General features: G+C 46.0%; 1 protein-coding gene across 1 annotated transcript in view; it reads left to right on the top strand.

Annotated features, from left to right (window-relative positions):
* Fbp2 (fructose-bisphosphatase 2) overlaps window positions 1-17,237 on the top strand; it is a 24,903-nt gene that overhangs the window by 1,042 nt on the left and 6,624 nt on the right. The window contains exons 2-5 of the mRNA XM_010636127.3: window positions 3,241-3,403; window positions 4,862-4,954; window positions 9,543-9,683; window positions 13,449-13,586. Coding sequence (XP_010634429.1) covers window positions 3,241-3,403; window positions 4,862-4,954; window positions 9,543-9,683; window positions 13,449-13,586 — 535 coding nt within the window. The remainder of the gene's footprint in view (window positions 1-3,240; window positions 3,404-4,861; window positions 4,955-9,542; window positions 9,684-13,448; window positions 13,587-17,237) is intronic.

Genomic DNA, 17,237 nt, shown 5'->3' with positions numbered 1-17,237 from the left:
TTTTTTTTTTTTTTTTTTTTTTTTTGGTACCGGGGATTGAATTCAGGTCCTTGCACGTACAAAGTAGGTGCTGGAACCACTGAGCTAAATCCCCGGCCCAGCAATGTAGTGCTTTAACAGAAAGTAGTATATCACAAGATTGAATTACTAGAAGATCATTGCAGATGTTATTTATATTAGGGTGTGGGACCCAACAATGAGACCCTGGTCAAAGATATATTATGCTCAGCCTTCCCCTGTCCATATGTGCTGCGGTCACATTTGCAGTAATAACCCAGCTTTGCTTCCAAGGACCTTCCTGAGTGTGACGTGCAGGTACTTGGCCCTGCCCCACACCTGAGTGACATTAGAGAGCTTCGCTGTGTCTCTAATGTATCTGGGCACTGTCCCATTTGGGCAGTTTCCTCAGTGACATCTCACAATTTTTCACCCAAACTAACAGGGCTTCCCCATGCAGGGCTCCCAGGTGCCAAGCAGCTGCCTGGGCTGAGCTTTTACTCAACTGTTGCAAAGCCCTGCCTTTGTGGTAGTTGGGTGTCAATACGAACTGGTTTTAGGAACTGGATAATTAAGGTACTTATCTAACTTGGCTTTTCCTACAATGTGATCAATGGGCAATGATTTACTCTTGCTAGGCTGTTACCCCATTTGTAAGATGAATAGTAACAGCCCGTACGGAGCAGGATTGTTTTCAGGGTTAGTAAGTCTGTGTGACTGACGATTTCTATAGTGTCAGCCACATAATAAACGCTCGGTTGATGCTCCGTTATTACCATGGGTCCTACCCCAGATCTGGAGAAATTTGCTGTCTGGCCGATGTAGCCAAGTGACCGCTAGGTGGCAGGCGCGGCCCTGGAAACTGGGCGACAGAATTGCACTTCTTTTGCGCAGTTGAAACGGGGGTCCTGGGCCCCTGGAATTTCGTCTATGAGAATGACAAGTTTATCCTCTCTCTTGGAGCAGCCTTGCTTCTTCCTGTGAGCCTCAGACTGTCACATGTTCCTGCCACTGTCCGGAGACCTCAGGCCCTATTCCTCTGCTTCCCTTTTTAGGAAGACATTTCTATGCACGGGCTCGATAACTGCAATTTTAAAGTTATCCAAAATCCCCATGGCCCCTCTTCTTATTGTGAGAAGTGAGTGCCAGTTTGCACCCTCCTGGAAGCCTCTCCATGGCTTTCTCTGCGCAGATGGTAGAACATTCCATTTAGAAGTTGTCAGTGCTGTCCTGCGGGGTGGAAAACACTCTTTCATGCCTGATCTAATTTAAAGCAACTGTTGGGGAATTATAGGTCATCGAGAGTTTCCAGTCTTTCAGGAAGGAGGAATGCTGCCCAGGAGGTGGAGGGAGGGCGTAGGCGCAGGCAGGAGAGGTGGGGCTCGCAGGAGGGTGGTGGTGATGGTTTGTCTGCAAAGCAAGGGAGAGGCCTGGCCACCCTAGGACAGACGCTCCAGCTCTGCATTCCTCAGCGACCGAAAGCCTCAGGTTTCCTTAGCAAACAAGAGGATTGGGGACTGGTATTTAGCTCAGGGGTGCCCCGCCTGCCTCATAAGTGCAGGGTCCTAAGTTTGATCACTGGTACCAGAAAGAGAGGGGGGAGAAAAGATTAAACAAGAGGATCGTGTTTGCGGTCCCCGCAAATGCGGAGGCAAAATGACCCAGTTTGTTGTAGCAGATGCTGTTATTGCTTGCTTAACTTTCTTCTTGAACCAGGAGGTACAGACTTTAAGGCCAGACCACCAGCACTGTTTTCCAAGGCTGCTGGCCCAGTGAGTGAGATTTGAGGATGGGGTGGGGTTGGGGACGAAGAGGGGAGGCCGTCCCTGGGGAGAGGGTGCCAGGTATCAGGGCTTGCTTCTCCGCCGAGGCTGAGGTTAGGGCCGCCTTTCCTTCCTTAAACCGCATTAAACAAGTAAGTGCAGGGAAATGACCTTCTGGCCATCCTTTCTTCGCAATTCTGTGAACACGGGGCAGCGTGGACTGTGCCTCTGGGCACTGCGGAAACCCGGATGGGTAAGATACCATGCGTGCCCTCAGCAAGGGGCCAACAGCAGGAAGACACCCCAAGAACAGAGGGGGCCACCACAGGAAAGATGGCGGGGCAGACTCCTAGAGGGCTTGGGGGGTGAGTGTCAGAGCGGGCAGGGGGGGAGGCAGACCAGCAACGAAAGTGAGAGAAGCAGCTCACTGGGGGCTGCAGGCCACAGGACATTGGCAGCTGGAGGGGTGGAGTGGTCCAGGCGGGATATGACTGTCGGAGGGGGGTGGACAGGGGAGATACTAAGGACACGGCTGCCATCCAATGGGGAAAATCCGTGCCTTTTGGGAGATTACAGACAACACACGAACACTAAATGGTTCAGTGAGGGAGAGGGAGAGAAATAAATTAGGCTTTGGGACTGGGAGTCGCTGTTGTAGAATAGGTGGCCAGGGAAGGCTTCCCCGAAAAATGATCTTTGAGTCAAGGTCCAAGTGCCCGGCAGGCACCTGGCTCTTGGAGCTTGACAAGACTGGGGGTTCTGGAGGCCAAGACTGGCTGGAGGGGAGAGAGAGACCAGAGGCCACAGTAGTGGGAACACAGCTTCCATGGTGCCTGACACCGTGTGGGGACTGAGCGTTGCCTCAATAGAGCTTTATAGGCGTGCACGGTCATACCTTCTTGGGGTGGTATTAAATAAGCAAATTCTACTAGCTAAATCTGCCCCCAAATTTCTTTCGTTGTTTATGTAACACCAAGCTACTGTAGAGATTGGGGGGGCCAGGGATACCGGAGATAGAGCTCTGGCCCTTGCGCGGCAGGAGGCAGAACCACTGAGCTAAATCCCCAGCCCTTGTAGGGAGATTTTTAATTCAGCCTAACAGGACTCTACTTGAGGATAATCCACAAAGACTTGAAAGTCCAGCGCTGAAAGGCCACGATGCTTTATTTTTGGAGTCCTTAATTATAGCGTTGAGTCTCATTTTAGAAACTCTGCTTTCCGGTCTGCCTCCCAGGGCTGGGAATAGGGTTGTATTTTAGTGAGACTGAATTTTGCTTAATCTCGGGAGACGAAGGAAATGTGACAGTGTCCCCAAGGCGTCAGGAAAGCAAGGTCGGGAGCCACCTCTGTGAAGCAGAGCATACTTCCTGAGTATTCGTGATGTGGAGATGCGGAAGGACGGGGGGCCCTGGTGGTGTTCAGCTCCCGCCATTCTTTGGTGAACCTCCTGGGTGACTTTATTTAGCCTTTTGTCCTTTAGGTATGGAATCGCAGGAAGCGTGAATGTGACGGGAGATGAGGTGAAAAAACTGGATGTGTTGTCCAATGCCCTGGTGATCAACATGCTTCAGTCCTCCTACAGCACCTGCGTCCTGGTCTCCGAAGAAAATAAAGAGGCCATCATCACCTCCCAGGAGAGGAGGGTGCGTCCTGGGCCGGGCTACAGTGCCCATTCTTACCAGTAGATGGTGCTCCAGAGCCGAGAAAAACCTTGAGTTGCCTTGCTTTAGTTAAGGGATTTTCTTGCTTCTTAATATTCGTTTTCTGGAATCAAGTGATTGTACGCTGCTTTATTTGGAAATATTAGACTGACTAGTGAAAGGTGATTCTATAAATCAGAGTGATTTACTAAGAGGCCTTAGTGGGTGGGTGCTCCTTTAATATGACAATAATAAGTGTGGGTATCTTTCGGGGGTTTGGACTCTGCCTCCTTCTTCCCAGGTTGGCCTGAGCCATAAGGGTTTGCCTGCCGGTTCTTGAAAACCTTTCATGCTTGCTCCCCATGCAGCCACACTCGCTAGTCTCTCTGACATTTCCCCGCCCTTGTTCTGTGGGACTCCGTTTCTTAATCCTAAACAGGCCTCTCATTTAAGATTACCTCCCTCAACCAGTCTCTCAGCCCTCACCTGCTCAGGTTTCCTTCTGAGCACGTACTACACCCTATTTTTGTGTGTGCCTCACCGTGTCCTGAGCCTCTTCTCTTATTATATTACTTTTAGAAAGTCAGGAAACACTAATATGAGTAGAGGGAGAAGTTTTACTTGAAATTTCATTGCCAGGGTTTAATTAGCCAGGAGACTCCAGTCCTCTTCACTAAAGTTCGTTCCCTCAGTGCCGTGCACAAGGGAGGCCCATAAAAAGCAGCCGCAGGTTTCCTTGCATAGAATATTGGCAGGAGCTCCCTGGGTGCTAAATGTGGGGGCTCAGGACCCCACCCACCCTACCTTCTGGTGTTCGTATCACACAGGAGGGTGAGATGCAACAAAACCCAGAGGAATATTCTTACTCTCCTTGTGTTTGTGCACCAGACCAGAGGCTCTGGGAATGTTCTGAGATTTTCTTAAATTGGGGGAGTTTTTTGGAGGGGGGCAAAAATGCTGTAAGATGAAAAACACTTGTCTGGTGCGGGGCCCACAAAGGGTACTCCCTAAACCGTAACTGCGTTTGTGGACCGCGTGGAGATGACACCTCTCCATAGCAAGGTGACAATTCCAGGCCTCGGTCACTATCATGCACACCCTTAGGAGCCCTGGGGAGCCCAGTTGCAGGAGGGATGCAGGCTCAGAGCCAGTGAGAGACCATTTGCAGGGGGAAATAGGACTTCTAGCGCCCTCTGCAGGCGTCCAGTAGGGTTGGCTTGAGTTGTACAAGTCCTGTGTGCTGCGCCTAAGTGATGGCGTCTTTGGATGTGCCCAAAACTCTAAATCTCAGTATCTCCCAGGTGCTGAAGCAGGGTACTGTACCAGTGAGCTACCTCTCCTCTGGTGCCTGGCTCTCTGAATTTCGTTTTGATATAGAGTTGTCTTCCACGTACCCTGCCCCAGAACAGCGGTGCTAATGGGAAGATAAGCTGATTGGTGGGGTTTTCCTGTGTAATACAGGGGAAATACGTGGTCTGCTTTGACCCACTGGATGGATCGTCCAATATCGACTGCCTGGCCTCCATTGGAACCATATTTGCCATCTATAGGAAGGTGAGTAGACCAGCCGACATTTCAACTCCTTCCGTGGGGGTCCCTGGAAGGAACCTGGGCTGAGAACTGAATCTGGGGTCCTACTCGCTGTCCTCCATAACAAGACACATCCCTGCAGGCTGACCAGGAGCCCCTCTCTCCCTGCCTCAGATTCCTCTTTGGTAATTTTTCCCCACTCCTTCCCTGTATTCCTGGGATGGCAAAGTGAATGTCTGGGTGGAACACAAATGTCAGATACGGTTCTGGTTGAGTATTTCTATCTTGAATGCTGGGGAGCAGAAATGTTTCAGATTTCGGATGCTGAGATGTTTGCGCATGCGTAATGAGATGTCTTGGGGGTGGGGCCAAAATCTGCACACAGAGCTCATTTATGTTTTCATATATACCTTTACACGTGGCCTGAATGCAACTTTATCCAATATTTTTAGTGGGCCTGGGTTTTGACTGTGACATGAGATCAGGTGTGGAATGTGCCACACATGACATTACACTGACACTCAAAAAAGCTTCAGATTTAGGGGGAATTTTAGCTTTCAGATGTTTGGATTACGGATGTTCAACCTGTGTTAGGTTCTAGGTGCATCTTCCATTTCTTTCTTGTCTGTTACAGTATTTATTAGTTTTCTGTTGCTGGCCTGACATTTTGCCATAAATGTAGAGACTTAAAATAACGTCCACTAATTATCTCCCACTTCCATAAGCCAGAAAAGTCAAGCAGGCTTGGCTGCATTGTCTGCTTAGGCTCCCACAAGCCAAAGCTAAAGCAAAAGCCAGCCTGACTTTTTACCAAGGGGCTGGAAGTAGAGGTTTGCTTCCAGGCTTGTTTAGGCCATTGGTAGAATTTAGTTCATTCTATGGTAATAATCAAGGCCCTTGTTTCTTTGCTGGCCAGTGCCTGGGGTCTTTTACAGCTTCTAGACACTTCCTACATCCTTTGGCTTGTGGCCTCTTCATTTTCAAAGCCAGCAAAGGCTGGGCTAAGGCTTTCTCACTCTTCAGCTCTCTCTGGCACCCCTCTCTACCCCCTCCCTCATCTCCCTTGCCTCTTAGCACAGTAACTTATTTGTTCTTAGGGCCACTTTGGATTAAACTGGGCTAATGAACGTGGAAAACCTAGGGTAATCTCTATTTTAAATCCTGAACTCTAATGACATCTGCAAAACCCTTTTTGCCACGTAACGAGATATTCACAGATTCTGGATAACTGGAATAGCTTTGGGATCACCCTACAGGGCAAGGGTAACCACAGAGATCTTCCAGGTTGGTTTCATGACCATCCAGCATGACCAGAAACTTCACAGCAGACCACTAAATACAGACTATGCCATTCTCTGTGGCCTGTCACAGAAATCATCCCTGGCGCAATCAGGTGTCTGAGCTTCATCTTGGGGTTAGCAGGAGGGAGATCCAGGGTGCTTATACTTGGGTGTCTCATGGACTGGTAAGCTGGTAACCTGGTGAAGATCCGGGCTGGTTCTAGAACTCACCATCAGAGACCGCACTCTTTCCACTACACTCAAGATCACACACATGGAGGAGCATTTCTATTCTACACTACAAATCTGACACTGGTTACACAGTATCTGTAGTAATCCCACAGTGCCCAAGGGGGATGTGCTCTAAGATGCCCAGTGGATGCCTGAAACTAGTTATAGTGCCAAACCCTGTATGTACTAGGCTTTTTCCTATACACTGGACCCTCGAGTTATGATCAGATTGACATGCAAACAGTTTGGGTTACAACCAGAATTTTAGGATTAACTTACAAACTAAGTCTTGAGTTATGACCCATTAAACGCCAGCCACTTGTGCTTCCAAATGGTCTCAGATAAAGATTTAACCCCTAAAGAGTTCCGGAAGGAGCATCACAACATCCTTTGCTGTGTGGGGTTAAGAAATCCCCGGCCATTGTCTCTCTAAGGACACTGGGATGTGCCTGTGCACAAGAGGGAGACTTTGAAGATTGTGTAGAGGAGCCTGAGCCTTCATTGACCAACTTGATTCACATCCAGCCCTCAGGAATGAATTGAGTTTATAAGTCAAGGGTCCACTGTACATATATATCTGTGATAAAGCCAAATTTATAAATTAGGCACAATAAGAGATGAATAAGAAGTAATATTAAACCAGGCATGGTAGCCCACGCCTGTAATCCCAGCGCTCGGGAGGCTGAGGCAGGAGAATCGCTGTGAGTTCAAGACCAGCCTGGGCTACATAGTGAGTTCTAGGTCAGTCTCAACTACATAGTGAGACCCTGTCTTAAAAACAAACAGCAAGAACAACAACAAAACAAAACCAAAAAAACCACACAAAAACAAGCAATAATAGAATAGAACAATTATAACAGCATACTGAGATAAAAGTTGTGTGAATATGGACTGCTGCTCACATGATTTGTTCTCATGTGATGCTGATGCTGATGCCATGTGATGAGATGGAGTAGGATGAACGATGCGACACTGTGACGTAGACTCAGGCCATTGGTGACCGCCCCGTACTTCAGGAGGATTACCTGCTTCGGATGATCCTGGATCATCAACCCATGATGGTGTTTTCCTACCACCAATGGCTGTGGGTGGCTGAACCATGAAAAGCAAAACTGCAGACCAAGGAAGACGACCGTATCGAGCATTCCTTGTGTGCCTTGCGTAGAGCTCCTTCCCCATTGCAAATTCAGTGAAGGGTCAGGTGTGGCCAAGTGGCCTCATGTGTGGTCATATTGCTGTAGATATGTGTGGTTAGTTGTTTTCTAAAAGGGGAAGGGTAAAATTTTATCTTTAAGCAGGACCTGTCAACAGCTTAGCAGAAAATGCAGCTGAGCAGAAATATGTGAATTAGCCCAGGCTCAATTTCAGGGAAGAAAAGCAAAGAAGCGGCGGGACACCATTTCACGCTAGTCGTGACGTGCCAGACCAGCCACATGTGAGGAAACATCGGAGGATTTTGCTTTTCTGGTTGGTGATCCTCTCTCTTTCTCCTTTCTCCCCTGACCCCTTGGGAGGAGAGCAAAGGAGACTTCTGCTGAGGGAGCAGACAAAAGCATATAAGACACTGTGGCATTTGATGGGGTTGAGGGTCAAGATTATGTTTCAAGGCTAGGCACAGCTGAGCTAGGTGAGTTCCACAGCTTTGATCTAAAAGCAGAGAAGTAGATAGTGTAGTATTTGTGCAATGCTGAGAAAAGACACCCAGCTGTATCGTCAAGGGCTTTAAATGCTGATTTTCTCATCTTGGCCGATACTCGACTGCTGACCCAGTCAGGCTCTGTTCCTCCCAGTGCCCGGTACCCCTGGTCTCAAATCACAGCCTCATGAGCCAGGCACACGCACTTCTGTCTCCTCTTGACTGACAAACAGTGAAAGCACAGAAAAGGTAAGAAATCTGGCTATACATACCTGGTTGGCAATGGCCTCTAACTCCACCATTGTGGTTCTTAGCATTTTCTTCTTCTTGGTTTTTCTTTTGTTGTTTTTTGTACTAGGGATCAAACTCAGGACCTTGCACTTACAAGGAAGGAGCAGCACCACTGAGCTAAATCCCCGGCCCTCTTAACATCTTCTTAGGACCAATAGGTTTGAAAACAAAGAGATATTGCTATTCGCAGTATAGATTACTCACACTTGAGTTTAGGCAAATTTTAACACAGAGATTTCTCTCTTGAATTTTAAATAAAACACAGGCTTTGAAGGCTGATCCAAATAACCATGGATCATGTCTGATAATATTCTGAGAAAGAGTCAGATAACAAGCACACTCTTGACAATATGTTGGGGTCTTCAAAGAACACACTGAGTGTTTACGTCGCCATACCTGGAAACCAGGAGATCAGAACACTGGGGATGGAACATTCTAGTTTCTAGGGCTCCTGAGCTGACATCCACAGGATGTTCTAGCTCTGTGGGCTTTGTGATGTTGGAGGAGAAGTTTACTTGCTCTGGCTCTGAGCTCTTCATTTGCACAGTGGCAAGAACAATGTTCTCTACCTCTGAGGGCTGCACAAGATCAGAGCTCTGTGATCTTGGTGTCCATAGGAGCCCAGTTTGTGACAGTGAGGAGGGGTGTGGCTTTAGAATCTTAAAGCACGGTCCTTGGTAGGCTGCAGAAAACTGCTTGGAAAACAGGAGGAAAGCAATCCACAGAGAGCTGCTGTGATAATTCAGCCAGAACCCTACGCGAACACACCACCTTGTTTCTTCTGATACATTTGCCGCAGTTTGAAACTGTTACCAAACCAGGCCTGTTGCGCCCAAGCACAGTGTGCCAATCACTGAAGGGACAGTTTTGCAAAAGAGGAAGAGTTTATCTGCGAGGTGACTAAGCAGGTGGAGACTGCAGAGGCAACAACAAATACGCCTTCCTGGGGAAGGGTGGGCTTCGGGAATGCGTAAGGGCTGAGGTGTGGGGAAAGGTGAGGAGGAGCAGGTGGAGCCGGTTAAGTGCAGTGGGCTTCTCCAGGTCTTCCCATCTTGGAAAGGTACTGCCTTTGGTGGCCCCAGGAGACCTGATGTCCAGGCCTCGGGCTAAGGGTCTCTCCAGCCAGGACAATAAGGTGCCACATTTCTGTTTCTCTCCTCCCTCCGTCCTGCAGACCACAGAGGAAGAACCTTCAGAAAAGGATGCCCTGCAGGCTGGTCGAAATATCGTGGCCGCGGGCTACGCCCTATATGGCAGTGCGACGCTGGTGGCACTCTCTACAGGGCAAGGTGTGGACCTCTTCATGCTGGACCCGGTAAGTTCAAAGACCATGGCATCGGCACCGGTGCACACCATGGGCTTGAGTCCCTGCCCCGTGGGATGATTTCCTGCTCATTCCTAATTCTTGGTTTTGGAGCCAGAGAGCTTGGTTTGGGGAGTCAGCATCACCAGTGAGAAGATTAAGGACTTCTGTCCAAATGATGGCTGGGGGAAGGGTCTCATCGCATCAGTTTTACCAGCTCATATCCCTTGAATAATTAATTAAATTTATTTTAAACTTATACATAAACCATAAAATTGTACATATTAATGTCAGTATCATGTGGTGTTCTGTGCAATATTTAAATCAAATTAAATAAATCTATTTCCTCAAGCATTATTTCTTTATGGCGAATACATTCAAACTCCTTTAGCCTTGATTTTTTTTTTTTTTTTTGGTACCGAGGATTAACTTTGCACTTGCAAGGCAGGTGGCAGAACCACTGAGCTAAATCCCTGGCCCTAGTCTCGCTTTGTTGTTGTTGTTGTTGTTGTTGTTTTTTGAGACAGTCTCTGAAAGGGGTCTCGAGCCCCCTTTGGGTGCCTCTTGCCCAATTATGTCACTCACGCACCGAGAGGTCCGGCAGGAGATTTTTATTATAGGGAGGCGATCGGGAGGCAGGAAGGCAGAGAGCAAGAGAGCGAGAGGAGGAAATACTGGGATATTTATAGGGCAGGCAAAGGAAGATCCTTCCTTGGGAGAAGCGGTCTTTGTTATCCTATCACAAGCCAGGTTGTCTTTTGAATTTCGCGCTTTATAATTTCGGCGGGAGAAAGGACTCAGAGTCAGTCAGGAAAGAACCCGGAAGTAAGATATAAAATGGCTGGGGGGGTATATTTTAACATGTGCGATCTCCTAACAGTCTCACCATGTAATTCAGGCTGGCTTTGAACTCACTTAGGCTGGCCTCTAACTCACGATAATCGGGCTTGGGATTTAGCTCAGTGGTTGTGCCGTCTGCTTTGCAAGCATAAGATCCCGAGTTCAATCCTCAGTACAAAAAAAAAAAAAACCTCTCAGCCATCCTCCTGCCTCAGCCTCCAGAGTGTTGGGCTAACAGTTAAGCACCACCACACTCAGTTTAGTGTAGCTTTTCAAAAGAAGTTTATTTTCCAGACATGCATTCACCCCCAGGTTTATGGGAATAACTATAATTCAAGAATCCCAAAGCCACCCATTTCCCCATTGGACCATGGATTCCTCAGTGCAGCGCTGGCCCGAGAACCCTCAGTGGGGACAGAGAGAGATCCTGCAGTCTGCAGCATCCCTGACAGCTGCCACTGGCCTCTGGGGACTGTCGGGCACTGCAAATAGGGCCAGTGTGCTGAGCAGTGGGGTTTACATTTTGTTTCGTTACAATGAATCTGAAGAGTGGCTACCCCCATTGGTGGGGGATTTCCCCTGACACGTGTCTTTCCCAGTGATAAGAACTGGTTCCTGTCGGGTTCTGTCTGTATCATTCTGCACACTTCTCACAGGACAGAGCCAGCGATAGAAAAGGAAGAACCTCTGGGCAGATGAGAAACACAATACGCTACCCTGTCTGAAGGAAGAAATAATTAGATAAAGGGTGGAAAAGTTAAAAAAAAAAAAACTGAACCTTCACGTATACATTAGAAATAGGAGAAATGCAGGGAAATTTTTCTTAAATTATAGAATTTCTCTTTTAAATGCTCAATACTTTGTCAATCATTTGTGAACTACTTTGCCAAATAATTTTGGAAACCCAAAGAATTTTGGTCCAAGAGTCCTGTATTCACTTACTGGAAAGCTTAGTATTTCAAAACTTAGATTTACAAATCTTTACAGAGTACCTACTATGCCCCAAAGCATAAGAATGTCTAATTTTCCACGTTACATTGAGGATATCCTCCTAAGTGAAATAAATAAGTCACACATTTGTAAATACCAAATAGTTTCTCTGGTGTGAAAAATTATAATAGTACATAAGATCCTAATGAGATAACTGACAGTGTGAAATAGGAAGAAAAGGGCTAAAGGTGTAGGGAAAGTGGGAAGGGTAGGGGAAAGGTTATAAGGGAAAAAATATGAGAAAATGAAAAAATGGAAATAAAGTGTTTGTAAATGGGGGGGAGAAGGGGTGAAGGGAGGGCAGGGACAAGGGGGAAAAATGAGAACCAAGACCTGTCATGTAGAGGTACAGGATCCCAATGATGAATGTAACTGTACTGTATACCTAAAATGTACCAATAAACTCAATGAGAGAAAAAGCAAAACAATGTCTAATTTTCCAGATTAAGTCACATGCTCGGCCTTGGGCTAAAGGGGCCCAGACAAGAGTCCCTGAAAGAGCAACTCCTTAAAAAAGTGGGTGCTCAAAGGCGTGAATCTCAATGGTGGTTGATCTAAAGCAACAGATGTCCACAGTGACTTAGTAAAGCTGACGAACCAAAGACTACCAGGAGCACACTTAGGTTTTTCTGGGAAAGGGTCCTGCCTGACACCTTGCCGAGAGAGTTAGGGTGGGCTCATCATTAGCTCTTGGGCCTTCCTTGATGATTCCAAGGCAATCTGAGGAAAGTGGGATCTGTTCTGATTGGGACATTATCTAGAAGTGGGTGCAAGTGGTAACTAGTATCATAATCATTTCTTTCTAGGCAGCAGAAGATTCAGAGGAAGGCAGTGACTCATAGCAAAGAGGCAGTGACCACTCACGCTAGGCAGAAGAGAGGAATGGTTGGCTGTTTTTGCAGTTGCTGAGCATACGCACTTCTCACCGTGAGGCTTTGTCTCTGTACTCACTGAGCGAAGTTTGAGTTTCTTCACTTATCTCCTGGTCGAGCTACCCGTTGGAGCTGTCCTCTCAAGGAGCTCTTCATTCTAAAGTCTTCAATATGCATCAGCCCTGATTTTCCTCCTGGTGACCAGTCACCAGCCTGCCGCTAGATCAGTCACCTCCATAGGGCCCACCGTCACCAGAACCAGATAAAGGACATCTTGAGGGGAGTCCTGAAGATGTTGTCCACAGTGGCTATTGCAGGGCTGGTGGAGTCCTGGGCACAATTGTATTAATCACTCTGAGGGTCCTTTGAGTTTTTGCTACCTATTTGTTTAGGCTGCGGGAACACAGAATCTGATGTGAGGAACTTCTTGTTTTCTCCAGACAGAAGTGGTTGAGATGCCAGGAACTTTAATGGGTTCTAAGAGAGAATCATTAAGATAAAATAACTAGACCACAAATGAGTGGTCAAACTGCATTCCCACTAATTCCCTAACTCTTTCTCTCATTGTTGAGGGCCTAAATCTTCCAGAGAACATTGAGCTCAGAATGAGAATTTGGGAACAAATACAGCTAAGTTTCTCAGAAGCAAACAGCCTCGAAGACGTTGGAAGGCTCCGAAGTAAAGAAAGAAGACCACAAACATTTTTCCTCTTTTTTTTTTCTTTTGAGGCAGGGTCTTGCTATGTAGTTCAGGCTGCCCTTGAACTCACAGAAACGCTCCTGCCTCATCCTCCCTATACTGAGATTACAGGCGTGCACCAATATGCCCTGCTCCTTGAATTACTTTATATCTCCTATTCCATTGCTCTCTGAGCTTCCTATTTAGGTCTGTATTACGGCTGATCTTTCTACCACCCATGAAAACACCACAGGGCAAGTTCCAGGATGACCAGAGAAGACCCCTGGGTTCTTCCCACAGCCCTACACCCATTATCTTGTGATTGATGTGAGGTATGCTGTTGGCTTCTGTTTACTGGTATCTCTCTTCTTCCTGATGTCTCTCATCTTCTCTTTAGGCTCTTGGTGAATTCGTGCTGGTAGAAAAAGATGTCAAGATTAAGAAGAAAGGAAAGATTTTCAGCCTCAATGAGGGCTATGCCAAGTATTTTGATGCTGCCACCACTGAATATGTACAGAAGAAGAAATTCCCTGAGGTGAGTGAAGCAGCTAAGGCCAGTGGCAGGGCAGATGCTGTCTCGGTGGGTCCTGTTTGGATGGTGACTTTGGGGGCTTTCATTAAAGAGGTTGGCATCACTGTTTATGGCATGGTCCGTGTGAGTCTTTCATGGCAAATTCCAGGGGATGAGGCCAGAGCAAGACTTTGTCACTGGGTGGAAAAGAAGCCATGTGTTGTGCTGGTGAGACTGTACCTGAAGCCTAATGAACATCAAGGACAGAGAGCTGATTTTAGGAGAGCAGCTAGTATTCAGTCAAGGACACTAGGACCTGCTTTTCTGCCTGAAATGGAAACTATAGGAGGCTTTTTCTTTCTTTTTCGTGTGTTGTTACAGTCTCAGAAACACAGCTTCCTGTCCCTCTCCTTTGTGTGTTGGGGGTGTTGTACCACAGTATATAAACCTTTCGGAGGTCTTGAGCCAGTAAGAACAGGATATGACTTCTGAAGTTGATAAAATGAAAATTATTTGCAGGCTCTGAGCTTTGAAGATGGCTTCAGAGTGGTTCTGATTCTATACTAAAAAGTTTCCCCTCCAGAACCCATAATGAAAAATATCGATTTTACCACTCAAAAGCAAAACTCTGTGCAAAGGAAAAGTTGAGGAGCGTAAATCGCAAGCTGGGGAAAATTACTTACCACGCATGCGACTGACATGAGGTGAGTAGTCGTGCTACAGGAGGACCCTTATAACTCAGCAAGACAAGGACGGACCCTCAGGCAGAACTCCAGGCAAGGGGAGCGATCACGCGAGTCACGTGGACACCTGTGTGTCCAGCCAGCAGGCGCAAAGATGCCGACCAATCGGTGGGAATTCAAATCACAGTGCAGTATCGTGGCTACAGATGAGAAGGACAAAGGAGAACCGGGGATGTGGCTCAGCGGCACGGCGCCTGCCTGGCCAGTGCAAGGCCCTGAATTTGGTCCCCAGTAACCAAACACAAAAGCAAGCAAGCAAGCAAGCAAGCAAGAAAGAAAGAAAGAAGGAAAGAAAGAAAGAAAAAGGTGGGAGGGATTGGCAAAAGTTTGAAAGATAAATAGTGCTCTGTGGTGTGGGAAAATACGCCTTCTAATAAACTGTTAGAGAAAACCTAGGTGTCATAGCTTTTCGGAGGGCAATCTAGCAATATGATTTCAAAATTTAAACACCCATGTCTTTTGACTCAGCAATTTATCCTAAATTCCGACAGGAATTTACTCTGCGTAAATAATAAGTCAAATTAAAAAAGATAAACGTCCACGGGTATGTCATTGAAACGTTGTCTATAGCAACAACAAGGCAGGGGCAACTGAAGGGTCTGTGGAGAAAGGGCTGTTAATATACTGTGCTTATCACACTGCCCTTGTCCTTCTCACGGTAAGTCCGTCTTCATCTACTGATAGTGAAATGTGTCTGCGAACCACAAGTGAAATAAATGGGTGACAGAGCTAAATAGAATCACGCACATGTAAATGTATGCATGTGTGCATGCTTTATACACACGGACATATGTACATATTCATGAAATGCCTTTACGGAGTTGCTATTTTATTAACAGTCATTTCTGGACATAGAGATTATAAAGTTATTTATTTTTTCCGTACTGGGTAGTTGTGTGCCATATGCAGTGATCGATCATGCGTTATTGGAAAGAGGTCACTCCACTTTGCGAAAGAAATCTTTCTCTCCCTTCTCTTGCCCATGTTTCTGGCCTTCCTATAATATTGATTTCCATGGGGCCAGGAATAAGGGTAGGATTCCTGGCTCAGTACTACCCAGAACGGTTTTCCGGTTCTGCACACACCTAAACCTCAGCAGAGTCAAGGGAGATTTTCTAGAATCTAGGTATGCAGCTCACATAACTGTGCAGTTGGAGTCCCTAGGAGATACTCAAGATCATGTACTATTTTTGTTTTATTTTCTCCCAAATACAAATTTCTACTCTTTCAACAATTTTTCTCATACATCATTATTCACAGCCCCGTTTAAATATTCTTACTATAGGGCCGGGGATTTAGCTCATTAGTTCCACTGCCTGCTTCACAACAGCAAGGTCATGAGTTCGATCCCCAGTACCAGAAATAAATAAATAAATATTCTTACCAAGACTAAAAGAACACGGAAGATCTAAAATAAAACTGCTCTTCGCAGTTTTGCAAAGCAGAGCAAATGCCTTTTGGGACTCTACAGAAGTCACCAAGAGATGCCCCAGGAGTATACTAGCAAATCCAGAGCCTCTGACAGGCACAGCAATTCTTCTAATGTCATTAGGTCAGAGTTTTTCAAACACTTTGACTGTGACCACTCACGAAAGTTACACAACCTATTGCTCTACAGCACTCTCATTACATTTTTCTATTCAATTTGATTCCATTCCATTCCGATCTGTTCCATTTGCTTAGGTTCCACTTCTTTTTTTTTTTAATATTGGTAAAGACTTCCTGTATGGATTTTACGGCCTTATGAATGGATTTCCACCCACAATGTGAAAAGTGCTGCATTAGACAGTTTCTTAGACATTTCATTAGACATTAAATCTAACTTACAAGTTAAGAATGGAGACAGTTGAATGAAATAAAACCCTGGGAAGTGTATTCCTTACATACGGAATTGGTCAACTTTCCTTCACTAGACACATGGCTAGCATATTATTGTAACCAGAATGCTGAACAGATGAAATTACAATCTAAAAAGCCGTACTTTGCTTGTGTGTTTTGAGAAAGTGTCTCGCTATGTTATTGGGGGTGGCCTTGAACTTACTATACCCCAGGCTGGCCTTGAACTCCTAGTGATCCTCCTGCCTCAGCCCACCATGTTCTGGGATTAAAGGTGTGCAACCCCTCCCCCCGGACTATAAGCAGCTTTTTAAAAAATTCTCTTCTCTCTAAATTTGCCTACACAGAGGAGCCCTTCCTTTTACTCCTTTTACTCCTTTTACTCCTTTTACTCCTTTTACCATCTGAGGTAGCATCCAAGACTCTCTGGTCACTCTTAGAAAATAGAAAGTTTGGCCATCACTTAAATTATAAAAATGCTAGCCCACTGAGCCTAATACATTAATAAATATTTCAATATTAACTTAAAGATCATTACCCTTCTTTGCTTGTAAGAAAAGAATTCTAAACAGTAAAGAAAGTTACCTAATTCCCCAACCTAAATCAAGGTCCTGAAGTTCTCCAGTTGTGAATTATTGTGAAGTTTTTGGTTTAATATAAATCTGCCTTTGGCATAAGAGAAATTGTCTTATCTGTAGCAGGTTTGGATTTTGCTTGTTTGCTTTTAAATGAAAGTCTTGAAAAGTCTATAAATTGAAAACTATTCATTGAATCTTTCCGCAAAGGGCCAGGTAGACTAACACATTATATAGCAGGAAAGCAGTCTCAGAGGCCTGGGAGCAATTTTCTCACTGATGTATAATCAGTCTTGGCTGGGTGCTAAAAGATATGCGAGTGCCCAATTCTTCTAATTCTGATGAGACCGAGATAGAATACAGTACCAGAAATGCATTGTTGGCCCCAAGAAGCTCCATCCAAAGATACAAGAAGATTTGGCTTTAGGGGCTAGGGATTTAGATAGTGGTTCTGCTGCCTGCCTTGCAAGTAAAAGGACCTGAGTTTGATCCCTGGTACCAAAAAAAAAAAAAAAAAAAAA

The sequence above is a fragment of the Fukomys damarensis genome, unplaced genomic scaffold (genome assembly GCF_012274545.1).
Source record: "Fukomys damarensis isolate Sample0158 unplaced genomic scaffold, DMR_v1.0_HiC HiC_scaffold_27, whole genome shotgun sequence".
Taxonomy (NCBI): domain Eukaryota; kingdom Metazoa; phylum Chordata; class Mammalia; order Rodentia; family Bathyergidae; genus Fukomys; species Fukomys damarensis.
This window is presented reverse-complemented; position numbering and strand designations above follow the sequence as displayed.